This window comes from Typopeltis vanoorti, chromosome 13 (genome assembly GCF_054136105.1).
Source record: "Typopeltis vanoorti isolate ZY-2024b chromosome 13, IOZ_Tvanoo_1.0, whole genome shotgun sequence".
In the NCBI taxonomy this organism is placed as follows: Eukaryota; Metazoa; Arthropoda; class Arachnida; order Uropygi; family Thelyphonidae; genus Typopeltis; species Typopeltis vanoorti.
Window position 1 is genome coordinate 22,384,574 of NC_143561.1, and position 13,300 is coordinate 22,397,873.

General features: G+C 35.1%; 1 protein-coding gene across 2 annotated transcripts in view; it reads left to right on the forward strand.

The window, feature by feature from the left end:
• Window positions 1-13,300, forward strand: part of LOC150099985 (uncharacterized) — a 308,484-nt gene that overhangs the window by 135,807 nt on the left and 159,377 nt on the right. For both annotated transcript variants that reach the window (XM_090402298.1, XM_090402299.1), the window contains one exon: window positions 8,073-8,164. In XM_090402298.1, the coding sequence (XP_090258424.1) occupies window positions 8,073-8,164 (92 nt within the window). The remainder of the gene's footprint in view (window positions 1-8,072; window positions 8,165-13,300) is intronic.

Sequence of the window (13,300 nt, forward strand, 5' to 3'; positions counted from 1 at the left end):
CTTTACAATACTGTTTGTTTCTCTGTTATTATTCCTGTGCATATTTTGCACCCTGCATTTAGCAGAGTAATTCCCTTGTATTATCATGGTCATCTTTATTTCCCTTTTCACGGACTGGAATAACTAGTGCTTTTTCTCAAGAGTTTGTTGGTTCTCCAGAAATCCAGACAATGTTAAAGAAATTCAGAAGTCTTTCATTTGAATTTTCACTTGCATGTTTGTATGGGTCCATGTTTATATTTTATTTTCCTGGTGTTTTTCCTATTTTTCATCTTATTATTATTATTTTTTTTTTAGTTCTGGCATAATATTTTATGCCATAATAGATCATTGTTTGTTGTATAAAATTTGACTATTATAAGTCCCGATATTTTTAAAATAAGTCACCTATTTTTTTTAAATTTATTGTTTGTATTTTTACCTTTTATTTCTTTGTTCATGTATTTTATTATTTTATAGATTTTTGTTTGTGGCTTAGCTATATATCCTTTTCCAGTTGAGTTACAAAATTGTTCCATTGCTCTCTCTTTGTTTTTTTTATTTTGTGTATTAATTCTCTTCTCATTTCTCTCCTCACTTCTCATTTTGCAATTGCGTTGTTTCTTTTGTACTCTATTTTTGCTTTCTTATTTCTTGGAATTGAACCGTTTCTAGTAACTTTTTTTTTTTTTATATTTTCTGTTTCTTTGTCCCAATTTTCTAGTCCTCTTTTTTGCTTCCATTTCCTCTTGATTCCTAAGCTTCCTGTTGCTTGTCAGGATTTGTTTCAGATTTTTCTATTCTTCTCCGATTTCATTTGATTCATGTATGGTTTCTGTTTTTAAATCACTTCATTTCTGATATTGTTTTCTAGTATGGAGATCTTGGAATGAAGAAATTTTGTAACTTAGTTGATAGTTATTTTTAGACATTTTGGTTTAAATCAAATTTTTTTCATTATAACTGACTTCTTTTTTTTGTTTTTTCTATATTTCTTTGTCCCAGTTTTGTAAGTCCTCTTTTCTATTCCATTTATTCTTTATTCCTAAGCTTTCTGTTGCCGCTTTTGTCAGGATTTGTTTCAGATTTTTCTATTCCTCTTCATGTCATTTGATTCATGTACGGTTTCTTTTTTTAAATAATTTCATTTCTAATATTGCTTTCTAGTATGTTTATCTTGTAGTGAAGAAATTTTGTAACTAAGTTGATAGTTATTTTTAGACATTTTGGTTTTAAATCGAATTTTTTCCATAATTTTTGCCTGTTCGCAGTGGTCCCATGAACAGGAAACAACCTTAATAGAAACCAAGGAGTGATATTAAAGGATATATGGAAAAATCTTATTAACTCATTAAGTTTAGCAGAACTACAGTACGCCAAAAACTATACGCATGCCATGTCATGCGGTGCCTTCCAATTTTGTTGTCTAACCTTTATAAACCGTTACTGCATTCCTTTCTTTTTTTTTTGCATTTAATAGTTTTTTCACTGTCTTGACAAAGCTAGTCAGTTTTGCTAGCGAAACTATTCCACCAATTTGTGCATATATGTATTAAGCCTATGGTTTTATAATCCAAATATCTGTTGTGTTAATTATAGCTATTATTCTTTTTAAAATCTCTCTCCAATAATTTGCTTCATCAATTCAACTATTTATAGAACTTGATTTTCTTTTCCGATATGTGCACATTGCTCATATGTGCTCGGTAGAACGCTCGTGATCATATAGGGTTTGTGTTATATTTCTTGAGTCATTAAAACCTTTCATTAAGCTATTATTTGACTTAGAAAACAATTTACAAACAAAGCAGTAAATTGCTTTGCTGGTTTCTGAAAAAATTAGCCACTCTCATTTCTTTTGAATCTGTTTTTCTGAGAAATTTCATTTTTGCTTCTGATATATATTCTATTGCATTTTTTGTACAGTCATACCCCAACTTACGCGAATCCGGAGTTACGCGGTTTCTTATGTATTCCCATCCTGCTTCATGCCTCACCACTAGACATATCTTTTCAGCGCCGGCCGCATTTGCCAGTAATCCAAGAACTCTAAAAATTAAATCTGAAGCTGGCTTGCCAGTGATTTGGAAGTCATATTCTAAAGCTTGGGTGACAGCTTCTATTTTTCAAGACTGGTTTGGTCACCACTGAAGTTGAACGTTAGTGCCAGTTTAAAAAAATTCCGTTTAAAGTTATGCTCATTATTGATAATGCACCTGGTCACCTTCCTGCAACTTTAATTGATTTTGATCCACCTGTAAAAGTTGTTTTCTTGCCTCCAAATACAACCAGCTTACTTCAACCGATGGACCAAGGAGTTATCAAAATATTCAAAGCGTACTACACACAGCGTTCGTTTGCAAGTCTGAATAAACCTATGAGGCAAAATGAGCAACTGTCTGTTAAAGAGTTTTGGAAACAGTTTAATGTTTTAGATGCTGTCAGGATTATCAGAGATTCTTGGGGTGAAATTTCCCAAAAAACCTTGAATGGTGTCTGGAAAAAACTTTGTCCATCCTTTTTTAAATGCAAAACGGAAATGTTGCCAAAAGCTGATCAAGTTTTTGAGGCAATAGAAGAAGTTGTCAACCTTGCAAGGCAATTAGATTTAGAAGTCGACAGTGAAGATGTCAGCAAACTGTTAGACTTACATAACAAGGAGCTTTCAATTGACGAGCTCATAGAGATGCGTGAGCAAAGCACTACTGAAGAGACCGAAACCTCAGATCCAGTTCTACCAGAAAAGCACATGACAATTGCAAAATTAACAGGTCTCAGTTTAATTAAGAAATGTTTACAGATTTTGGAGTACATAGATTCTAATGAGGAATGAATTGTAACCACAAGGCAAGGAATAAAAAAATCATTGGCTTGCAATGTAGAAATTTTGCATGACAAGAAAAAGACGTTATGCCGTCAGACGAATCTATAAGATTTCGTGAAACCATCGACATCGAAATAACTTTCTTTTTTTTTTATGTACGAAAAACTACAATTATGATTATATTTCTTAAAAAATATAGGTGTTTTTGTAAACCTTTGGTCCCAATTAACTAATATTTTGTATGTTTGTATATATAAATTGTGTGTGTGTGTGTGTGTGTGTGTGTGTGTGTGTGTGTGTGTGTGTGTGTGTGTGTGTGTGTGTGTGTGTGTGTGTGTGTATATATATATACACATACACACATGCAAAATTATACCCCGAGTTATGCAAATTCGACTTGCGTGTGCTTTTTCTTGGTCCCACCTACCGTGTAACTTCGGGGTATGACTGTATTTTTTTTTTTTATTTCGATTTTACTAAAATTGAGGCATATTTATTAAAATATACTCAATAAATTGTTCATTAATGCTAATTGGCCACACTGCTATATCAGTAGGATAAGAGATAGCTTGCTTATTTCAATCTGAGTTTGATAAGTACAGACTCAGATTGAAAATTTTCTTCAAAACACTCTTGATTTCTTTCATTTACTTCTTTCTCTCCTATGTTTTCCATATTATTTTGATGTTCTTCATTTTCAGTTTTGTCTCCTCCTGATACTAATATCAATGTTTCGCTTTCATTCTGAGAAGTTTGAGGTACAACTTCAGTTCTGTGAAATTCTTCACTTCCTTCATATTTCCAAAGAATGTAAGAAAGACAAAATTGTCCCCTTTTGACTATTTAGCTGTTTTTTCTTTTACTACTTCCAGATTGAAACTTTCTTGGCATCATTTTATATTAGAGAGAGTGTTAAAAATGATATCTGGATTATGGAATACTGATTATGAAGACAGATTGAGAATTCCTAGACTGCAGACACTAGCAAACAGGAGAAAGAGGAGTGATATAACTTCTGAAAGGGGGTCATACAGGATTTCGGTTGATGGAATTTTTCAGTTTATTGAGGGTTGTGAAAGGACAATAGGGCATCATTGGAAGCTGAGAATGAATGCTGCTAAGAAGGGGGTGAGGGCTAGATTTTTCTTTCATATGGTGGTGCATGATTGGAATGGATTGCCATTGGATGTTGCGAGTGCAAGCTGTGTGTAGAAATTCAAGAACTATGGTAGCTGGTGTGTGTGTGTGTAATATGTGGCCTCCCTCGATGAGGCTATGACTCCCTGGATGTCTCTCTTAATAATAATTATTATTATTATGTGTATTATACTATCAAAAGTGAAATAAATATTTATTAAATCCAAAATAAACATATAAATGAATAAAATAAATAATATTAAAATCTATAAAAAAAAAAATATACAAAAATAGAAACAGTAGTATCTTGGTTTTGTAAATGAGTAACAGTAAATAAGAATAATAAATTTGTTGAAAAATATTTTCTTAAGGACTGCGACAACTACTTTAACCATATAATTAGGTATATACACTTGTATACTGCTTTACGAATACTAGCCAAATAACAGTAAAATTCGTACACACGGGTAACAACTTATCAGTTGTTACCCGTGTGTATGAACGACATTTACCCTCCCTACTTACCGAGGTGAATGAAATAGCCAGACCACCTGAGGGATCTAAACTTCATTGACATTCTACCTTTTATCATGCAATTACCCCCCCCCCCCCCATTAATCCTGAATGGCAATTTTACAGCCATTAACAGAGTAACTTTACCTGAGCAACCTTTGTGTCACTTGTCTTTATAGTTCGCCCACCATTTCTAGATCCCTTCTTGGCTTGGTGCCAAGAATAGTCGATTCATGCTAAAGGGGAGAAAGAAATGAAGGATGTACGAATTGGTCGCCAACATGCGAAATCATGTGCTTTCTTGTCGAACAACAAAAATCAAGTACTAGCTTGATTTTTGTTGTTCTCTTTTTGCATTATTTTTTTATTATCAATTTGTATGATGGATCCAGTACAGTCAACAAGTTCTATTGTTACACGTTTCAGTAGCTCTTGCAAAAGAATATTGAATAATGTGCTGACATTCTGCGAAAAAGAATCGTCAGAAGATGGTCTTCTTGTTCCCCTTTCTCAAGTCATAAAACGTGCAAATGCAATTGCGGGCGTATCGGGGTCGACTGTTAAAAGAATTCGTAGGGAACCAAAAGGTGAAGGTAAGCCAAAATTTAAATCTCCTAAAAAAAAGCAGTAGAGAAAGAAAACCATAGAAACCGTAGCTTTGAATGATTTTGATGTAGACGTTATAAGAAGAGCTATTCACGAATTTTACGTGGTCGAGAAAAGAGTGCCAACTGTTCCGAAATTGATTCCTGTGCTTAAAGAAAAAATTAATTTTCCTTGGAAAAGAGAAACTTTAAGGAAAATACTTCATGAAATCGGATTTTGTTTTGAAAAGTCCCAGAATAAAAGGAAACGTATCATGGAGCAAAGTGACATTGTTTTATATAGAACGCAGTATTTGCACGTATTAACACTCTACGTACATTTTTCCAACTGTTATACAAGCAAAATAGTTGCACTTTAAAAACAGCAATGTTTGTAAAAGAAAAGCTAAATTTTCCGACCTGTAATAATAAACAAACTGAGTTTGTTTATTATTACATCCCAGAAGATAGATTGATTTCCCTATTATCGGAATGGATTCTCCTTTTTCTGACATGTGCAGAAGTGTCGAGGGACCTCAAATCGGTGGGCGAACTATATGTATACTGTGTTACTTGGAATTTCCTTTACTGACTTACAATATTTGACCCTTTTTTGCTGCACAAATCTATTTAGTAATAGTAAATTTGCTGTCTTTTATTCAAATCAGTACAATGGAACAAGACAACAGGTTGATACTTTTAGCAAAACAAGCATTAGTTGAACAGCCTCTTCTTCATCTTCCTTGCCATCTGCATTCAGTACATTTATTTTTTCATACTCATTCTTCTTTTACTTGCAGCATAAAGATAGAATTCTTTGGTTTTTCTTTAGCTTGTAGGGACAGTTTCTTTTGAAATTCAGACTTAGCTTACCATACAACAGCTGTGACTTCTGACCTGTGCTTATAATTTTCATAACGTAAATCATCCATATGTACATGGTATCCCTTCCACATCATCCTTTTCTCACAAATCTCTTACTTGGTAAGTTTATACATCCATTTGACTCCTAGCCTATTTATTCTTTGAACTCAATAGAACACATTCTGATATTATACCATTTAAGTATTTTTTAAATACTTCCCAGGCACTGCTGATATTCTTCCTATTCAGCAACCACACCACTGCAATGAACCCAGTATATGTTCTTTCACTTTATTGACAATATAGAAGATTTTTTTTTCGTGAATTTTCAAATGTTTATTCAATTGTAAGGTTTTAAAATATGGCCCCACAGAGAATGAATGCTGACCATGTATGTTTATGCATTTTGTTAAATACTAAGTTCATTATTCTCATATTATTATAAATGACAAAATCTCCCTATGTTTGTTTTGTTTCTGCCATTATTAACAACAGTAAAGTAAATAAAAGTTATGAACAGTTTAAATTCACAGCAAAACACCAAAACGCAGAGAGATGCAGCAAGCAATATCATAAATAAGCTTAGTCCATGTTCTAAGAAAGCACCTTCTATGGGGCCATATAAGAGCGAAGTTAATTGGCGAAGTTCATACAAAATGTTGTTAGAATGATTGTATCACAGATCTTTAGGAAATCACTTGGAACTTTATGCAATCTGGGTATGCAGAAGTATAAAGTTAGTCCTCAGGAGAATGGATGAAAGTTGCTAGCTGAATGTGGTTGTGAAGGTGACACATGGAGATTGCTTGTGGAGAACTTCATCTATCTTTCAGAGTTCAGTGTTCATTTTACCACAAACAGAAGTCTGAGGCCAAATCAGGAGAAACAGGACCATACCATCCCACTGCCACCTCTGAATTTCATAGTTGAGGTTACACACTCTGGTAAGAGATGTTCACTGGCCATCTGCCACACCCACACCATCCATTTGCTTGGTAGAGGGCGTGGTGCGATTCGTTGCTCCATAACTCATCTTTCCAAGCTTCCACACGTCCCCCTCTATATTCTGTTTGTACCACTGAAGACAATGCTGCATGTTGGTTTGATTAATGTCAGACTTGCATATTGCGGTCCTGCCATGGAAACCCCAAGTTGTGAGCCTCAGTTCTGAATGTTTTTGTTTAGATTCGTTCTCCAGTCGATACCTGGAACTCCACATTCAACACGTCAGCCATCAAATGGCAGGTTTTACGTATTGTCTTCCGTAGCACTGTAAGGTGACATTCAGTGAGTGTGGTGAGTCATCCACTGCAGGTAGCACTTGCAGTTGATTCCTGCTTCCATCAGTATGGTATAACTGATTGTTGACCTGGGATGGCCCAATTTGTCAAAAGCTTGCAAAACAGATAGGCCTACCTACAACATAGCATTAATCAAATAATGCCTATCACAATGCCACTTTCAAACTCTGTCAGTTCCCTTTTCACAGCCATTTCACCTTGACATAGTTGCACTGACTTGGAAGCATCATACTACTCCAATTTACACTGGCTACAAACATGTCTCACTACGTGGCACGGTGTATCTTGCCAACGACGTGTCTGTTGACTTCTTTCCAAGCAGTATGTTTGTGTGTGTTGGCAAGAAAGAGAGAGAATACCCTTTCACACTGACTAATAAAATGTGCTTAATGTTTAATCAAACAATTACGGAAACACTACAAGCCAATCATAAAAAGCTACTTCTTGTATAATGATGTTATTCTTTACAGTAGAAAATAAAGCTTAATTTTTACTTAATACAAAAATAAATGTTACAAATGGCAGTTAATTTGTTGTAATTTGTAACATTTATTTTTGTATTTTAAATTGTTTTGCATAATTTTCTCTAAATTTCATGCAACCAGAGTAGACATATTACATTGCATTATCCCTGAAAATTATCCAGTTTAAATCCAGGCCAACAAATTTCACCATTTCCAGGAGATTTATTACTTTGTTTTGTTTAGATCTTTTGCAAAATTTTACAATTTTCATTAAAAGCTGATCAGTCACATTTCAGTTATCTGCATATAGATAAAAGGTATTCAATAATTATCCATTCTATCTTCCTGTTTTTAATCATTTTGTTTTGTTACTTATTTTACATTAGCTGAAATTTATTTTCCATAGGGTGGTAAAGTATATAGAGTGGAGAAGGTGCTTGGAAAGCGCATTCATGCTGGTCGTGTTGAATATCTTCTGAAATGGAAAGGTTATTCAGAGTAAGTATCCTGCTTTGTAATAAAACATATTTCAAGAATACTATTATTATCATTTGAGATCCTTTGTCACAGAATGTTTGTCAACATCGAAAGCTTCGCTGAAAACTACATTCGTGTTTAAAAATAATTTTCAGCGAAGCTTTGGACGGTATTGAAGGTGAGGAATTGTGAGGACAGAACTTTGAGAAGTTCAGTCTATTCACTGTTGCTACCCCCCTACACATGAAATATAAATAATTCCTTATATTAAAGGAAGATTACTTTTTGAGCAGCTGGTGGTGATTAGGAATTTTGAATGCTGTGGAATATTGACTTAGCAAAAAGTCACTTAAAATTATATTAAAATGGTGTCTTAAATTCACTAAATTCTTTAGTTAGGTTTAATTTGGTGTCTGTGTTCTCTTATGCCAATATTTATGTACCATAATGCTAGACTGCCAGAAGGACAATCATAACTTCGCTTCTAGTTACTGTCTGTGGAATATTTTTTCAGGCTGTTTTCGTTTATCTCTGCCATAGGCAAATAATCCCATATCTCAGAAATAAACGACTGTAAAATTCACTGGTACAGACAATGATATAATAATTCACCCTAATGCATCTAAAAGTCTTGATAGCCAATTGGACTATTTATTCCTCTGAGGAATAAAAGGTGTTTCAGAGGATTTTATAATATATTTCAGACTTCATAAGGGTTATGAAGTGGTGTTCATTTTTGTCACAGCTTTATGTCATCATCATCAGTTTCTTGATATGTGCCCCCAAAGGGTGTTCAGGTTACTATGACAGCACTTTATGATTAAGTTTACATTATTATTAATTTTCTGTTAACAATTTTCCTTCAAATCAATCTATTACTTGTGAGCACTCCAGTATTGTCATATCTAACATTTCATGCTTCCAAGGCACTTCTGACCGAATCAATCCACCTAGAATTTGGGCTTTCTCTTGGTCTCTTTCCTACCATCTTGGCATCAAACACCTGTTTTACTAACCTTTCGTCCCCATCTTACACATTCTTGAATGCTAACAATGTCAAGTTCCTTTCTATTATCTTCATTTTTAATGTGATACTGCATTCATTCATTCATTTTCATTCATCTTCTTTATACTCTCTTTTACCTTGCGGTGTCGAGGGTCCATTGATCATCGGACCTCAATCCATTTAAAGGATAAGGTGGTCAGCCTTATTCCCCGAAGTATCCTATGGCCTGTAGTGTTGAGTTCTCAAGGCCAGTTTGCCTGCTTTGCGGGATGAAAAACCCCAGAATAAACTGAGGGAAAAAACCCTGCTGTCCACACCCAAGACTGGCTAACATGGCTATGGCTGAGGAAGATCCTTCAGCTCCTCACGTCACCGACGGGAATCGAACCTAGGACACTCCTTCCCCAGACATGTGGTTGCGAAGCGCATAGCCACTAGGCTAACCGCACGGACTGTGATACTGCACTGTTTCACTATTTATTTTTTTTTCTCAGAACCCTCAGACCTGTGGTCTCTGGTCTTTCATCAAGTGCTTTATTTCTGACCCAGTTCTCAGATCCATAACTTTCTTTTCAGCTTTTATCATCATCATCATCATCATCAGATTCCTGATATGTACCCTCAAGGGATGTACAGGATATGCTAATACTACACGAAATACTTATATCATTACTAACTTCCTATCTACAAATTTCCTCCAAATCAATCTGTAACCTGTCAATCCAACATTATCAGATCTTATATTTCTGTCTTCTAAGATATGTTTTATTGTATCAATTCACCTATATCTTGCTCTTTCTCTGGGTCTTTTTCCTGCCAACCTAGCAGAGAACACTTGTTTTGCTAATCTTTCCTGTCCCATTCTGTTTAAGTGACAATACCACCTCAGATTAGCTCTGCTAATACATTCCTGAATGCTGACAATGTCAAGTTCTTTCCTAATATCCTCATTTTTAATATGATACTGCCATTGATGCCATCTGTTCATGCCCCTAATCTTTCTCAGGACTCTCATATCTGTTATCTCTAGTCTTTGGGCAAGTGTATTACTTCTGACCCAGCTCTCAGATCCATAAGTTAAAACTGGTTTGAACACTGTCTTGTATACAGCTAACTTAGTGTTCCGATTAATTTCTCTCTTATTCCATATGAATTTATTCAATTGACTTCTACCATACCAGCTTTGTTGATTCTATTGTCTATTTCCATATGTGTAGAAACTATAATGCTAAAAAAATGTCTCTAGTCTTTGGTCAAGTGTTTTATTTGTAACCCAGTTCTTGGATCCATAGGTTAAAATTGGTTTAAACACTGTCTAGTATACTACTCGTCTGGAGTTTTGGCTAATTTCTCTCTTATTCCATATATGTTTATTCAGCTTGCTATCCACTATACCAGCTTTCTTATTCTGTTGTCTATTTCCAGATTGAACCTGCCATTTTCACTAAAGTGCACCCTGTTGGGTATCTATTTGGATACTGAACGAATGAGGATGGGCTCGCAATTTGGGATTTAGCCGACCAAATTGTATTCTTATTGGTTAAACCAATATAAAAAATGTTGATACAACATGACAAAATTTCATTCCGGCTGGGGCGTCGCCCGGTTAAACATGGCCCCCGTTGTTTTCTCCAGGGAACCAGGGCGAACAGCGACAAGTCAGTTACTGGAACAAATCTGAAAACACACCCCAACTCTACATCACCAGAGTTAAAGATTGGTACTATCAACACAAGAGGCCTGAATGGCAAAGAAACAGAGCTAGCTGAGGAATTAGATAAGTATCCGATCGACATAATACGGGTGACTGAAACAAAAAAGACAAAACTATGGAGATCTTTCTGAGCAATAAATACAAAATGTTATATTCAGGCAATGACAATCAAGGAAAAGAAGGAGTAGCCATGGTATTCAACACAAAATACGAGGCTAATCTTCTTGAATGGCAGTCAGTCTCAAGTAGAGTAATGTGGGCAAATATGAGAATGGGGAACCGGACAATGAGACTTGTTTGTGCCTATGGTCCCACAGAAGGTTCTACTAAGGTAGACGTCGAGGAATTTTTTGAGGCTTTAGAAAAAGCAACTGACACAATGAAAAAGGAAAAGCTGGTCCTTGTTGGGGATCTAAATAGCAGAGTAGGAAATGATTGTGAGACATACAAAAATATTTTGGGAAAATTTGGAGAAAAAAAATGCAAAGCTAATAATAATGGCAAATATCTGTTGGATTTCTGCTCAGGACATGGACTGGTTATTACTAACACCATGTTCCAACATAAAAATGTGCACAAATTCACATGGAGAGAAGAGGCAAGGAATAAGAAAACTCTCATTGACTATGTTATTGTTGATAGTGATGTTTTCTCCCTGGTGCAGGACACCAGAGTGTACAGAGGATTTGAAATTGGAAGTGATCACTATTTAGTCTTGAGCAGGATAAAATTGAATTTCATATTGAAAAGAATAACATGTAAGAAAGTTTAAAAGCGAATAAAAGTTGAGCAGCTCTCAGATGTGAACTGTAGACAAAAATACACAAAGATTATTGAAGAAAAAATGAAAGAGTTTGAGAACAGGAATCAAACCTTGGAGATTCAGTGGCAAACTCTGAAGAAAACACTGATTGATTCAGCCAAAGAGGCATGTGGTGAGGTTGTCTGCAAGGATAAAAAAATCAGAACTCCCCGATGGACAAAGGAAGTTAAAGAAGCAGTGAAGGAAAAGAAGAAAGCATATCAAAAGTTCCTGTCAAATAAGTCAGCTTGTGCTCTTAGAGAATACAGAGACAAATGCAAGAATTCTAAACACTGTGTAAAACTAGCTAAACAAAAGTCATGGGAGGACTTTGGCAGGAACATAGAAAATAAATATCAAGAAGGTGGTAAGATATTCTGCAGGTTGTTGAAGAAGCTTAGGAATGGAGGAAAGAGTGCTGTAAAAGGAGTTAGAGATGATAAAGGTGACATGAAAACAGGAGAAAAAGATATCCTTGAAGTATGGAGTAATTACTTTCAAAATTTGCTAAATGAAATAAGCAGTGCTGACAACACAGTGATAAAAAACACTGACCAGGCATGCAGTAAGGAATACATATCCATACTTGAAGTAGAAAAAAGCTATCAAAGTCTTGAAACGTGGAAAAGCAACAGGAGTAGATGATATTCGACCAAAAATGCTGAAGTATGGTGGTATAAGAGTCTTACAGTGGCTGCACTGCATTGTTCAGAAAGCCTGGACAGAGGAACGAATTCCCGATGACTGGAGTAGAGCTCTCATAGTACCCATATATATAAAAAGGGAAATAAAACTGAATGTGAGAATTACAGAGTTATTTCCCTACTGAGTGTTCCTGGCAAAATCTATGCAAGTATACTTGAGAAACGGTTGAGAAGAATTGTGGAAGAAAAGCTTGGTGAAGAACAAGCTGGATTCAGGCCAAATAGAGGCTGTCAGGATCAGATCTTCACTTTACGGCAAATAGTCGGGAAAGAATGGGAATATAACAAAGATCTGTATTTAAGTTTTGTCAATTTGGAAAAGGCATATGACAAAGTGCTAAGGGAGAAGCTATTCAATACGCTACAGTTATATGGGGTCAATGGGGCATTATATCAAGTAATACTTAGTCTTTCTTTGAGTTGTAAGTCAGCAATTAGAATTGAAGGAAGTACAAGAAGATGGTTTAATGTTAAATCTGGTGTGAGACAAGGATGCACATTATCCCCTCTGTTATTCATTATCACTATGGATCACATTATGAAGGAAAGTGGTATTAAACATGATATCAAAATTGAAGATGTTAATGTCAGCTCTTTGCTTTATGCGGATAATGTTATACTTCTAAATAAATCTGCTACAAGTCTGCAAGATTCTCTGACTAAATTGAATAACTGTTGTAATAGATATGGTATGAAGGTCAGCAATAAAAAGACAAAGATAATGAAAATAGGCAGAATCATTGAAAATGTCAACTGTGTTGTGAATGGAGAACCTGTGGAACAAGTAAAGCATTTCAGCTACTTAGGCACGATTTTTAGTGAAGATGGTAAATTAAATATGGAAAAAGACAACAGAATCAGCAAAGCTGGTATGGTGGGAAGTCAGTTGAATAAATTCATATGGAATAAGATAGAAATTAGTTGGAACATT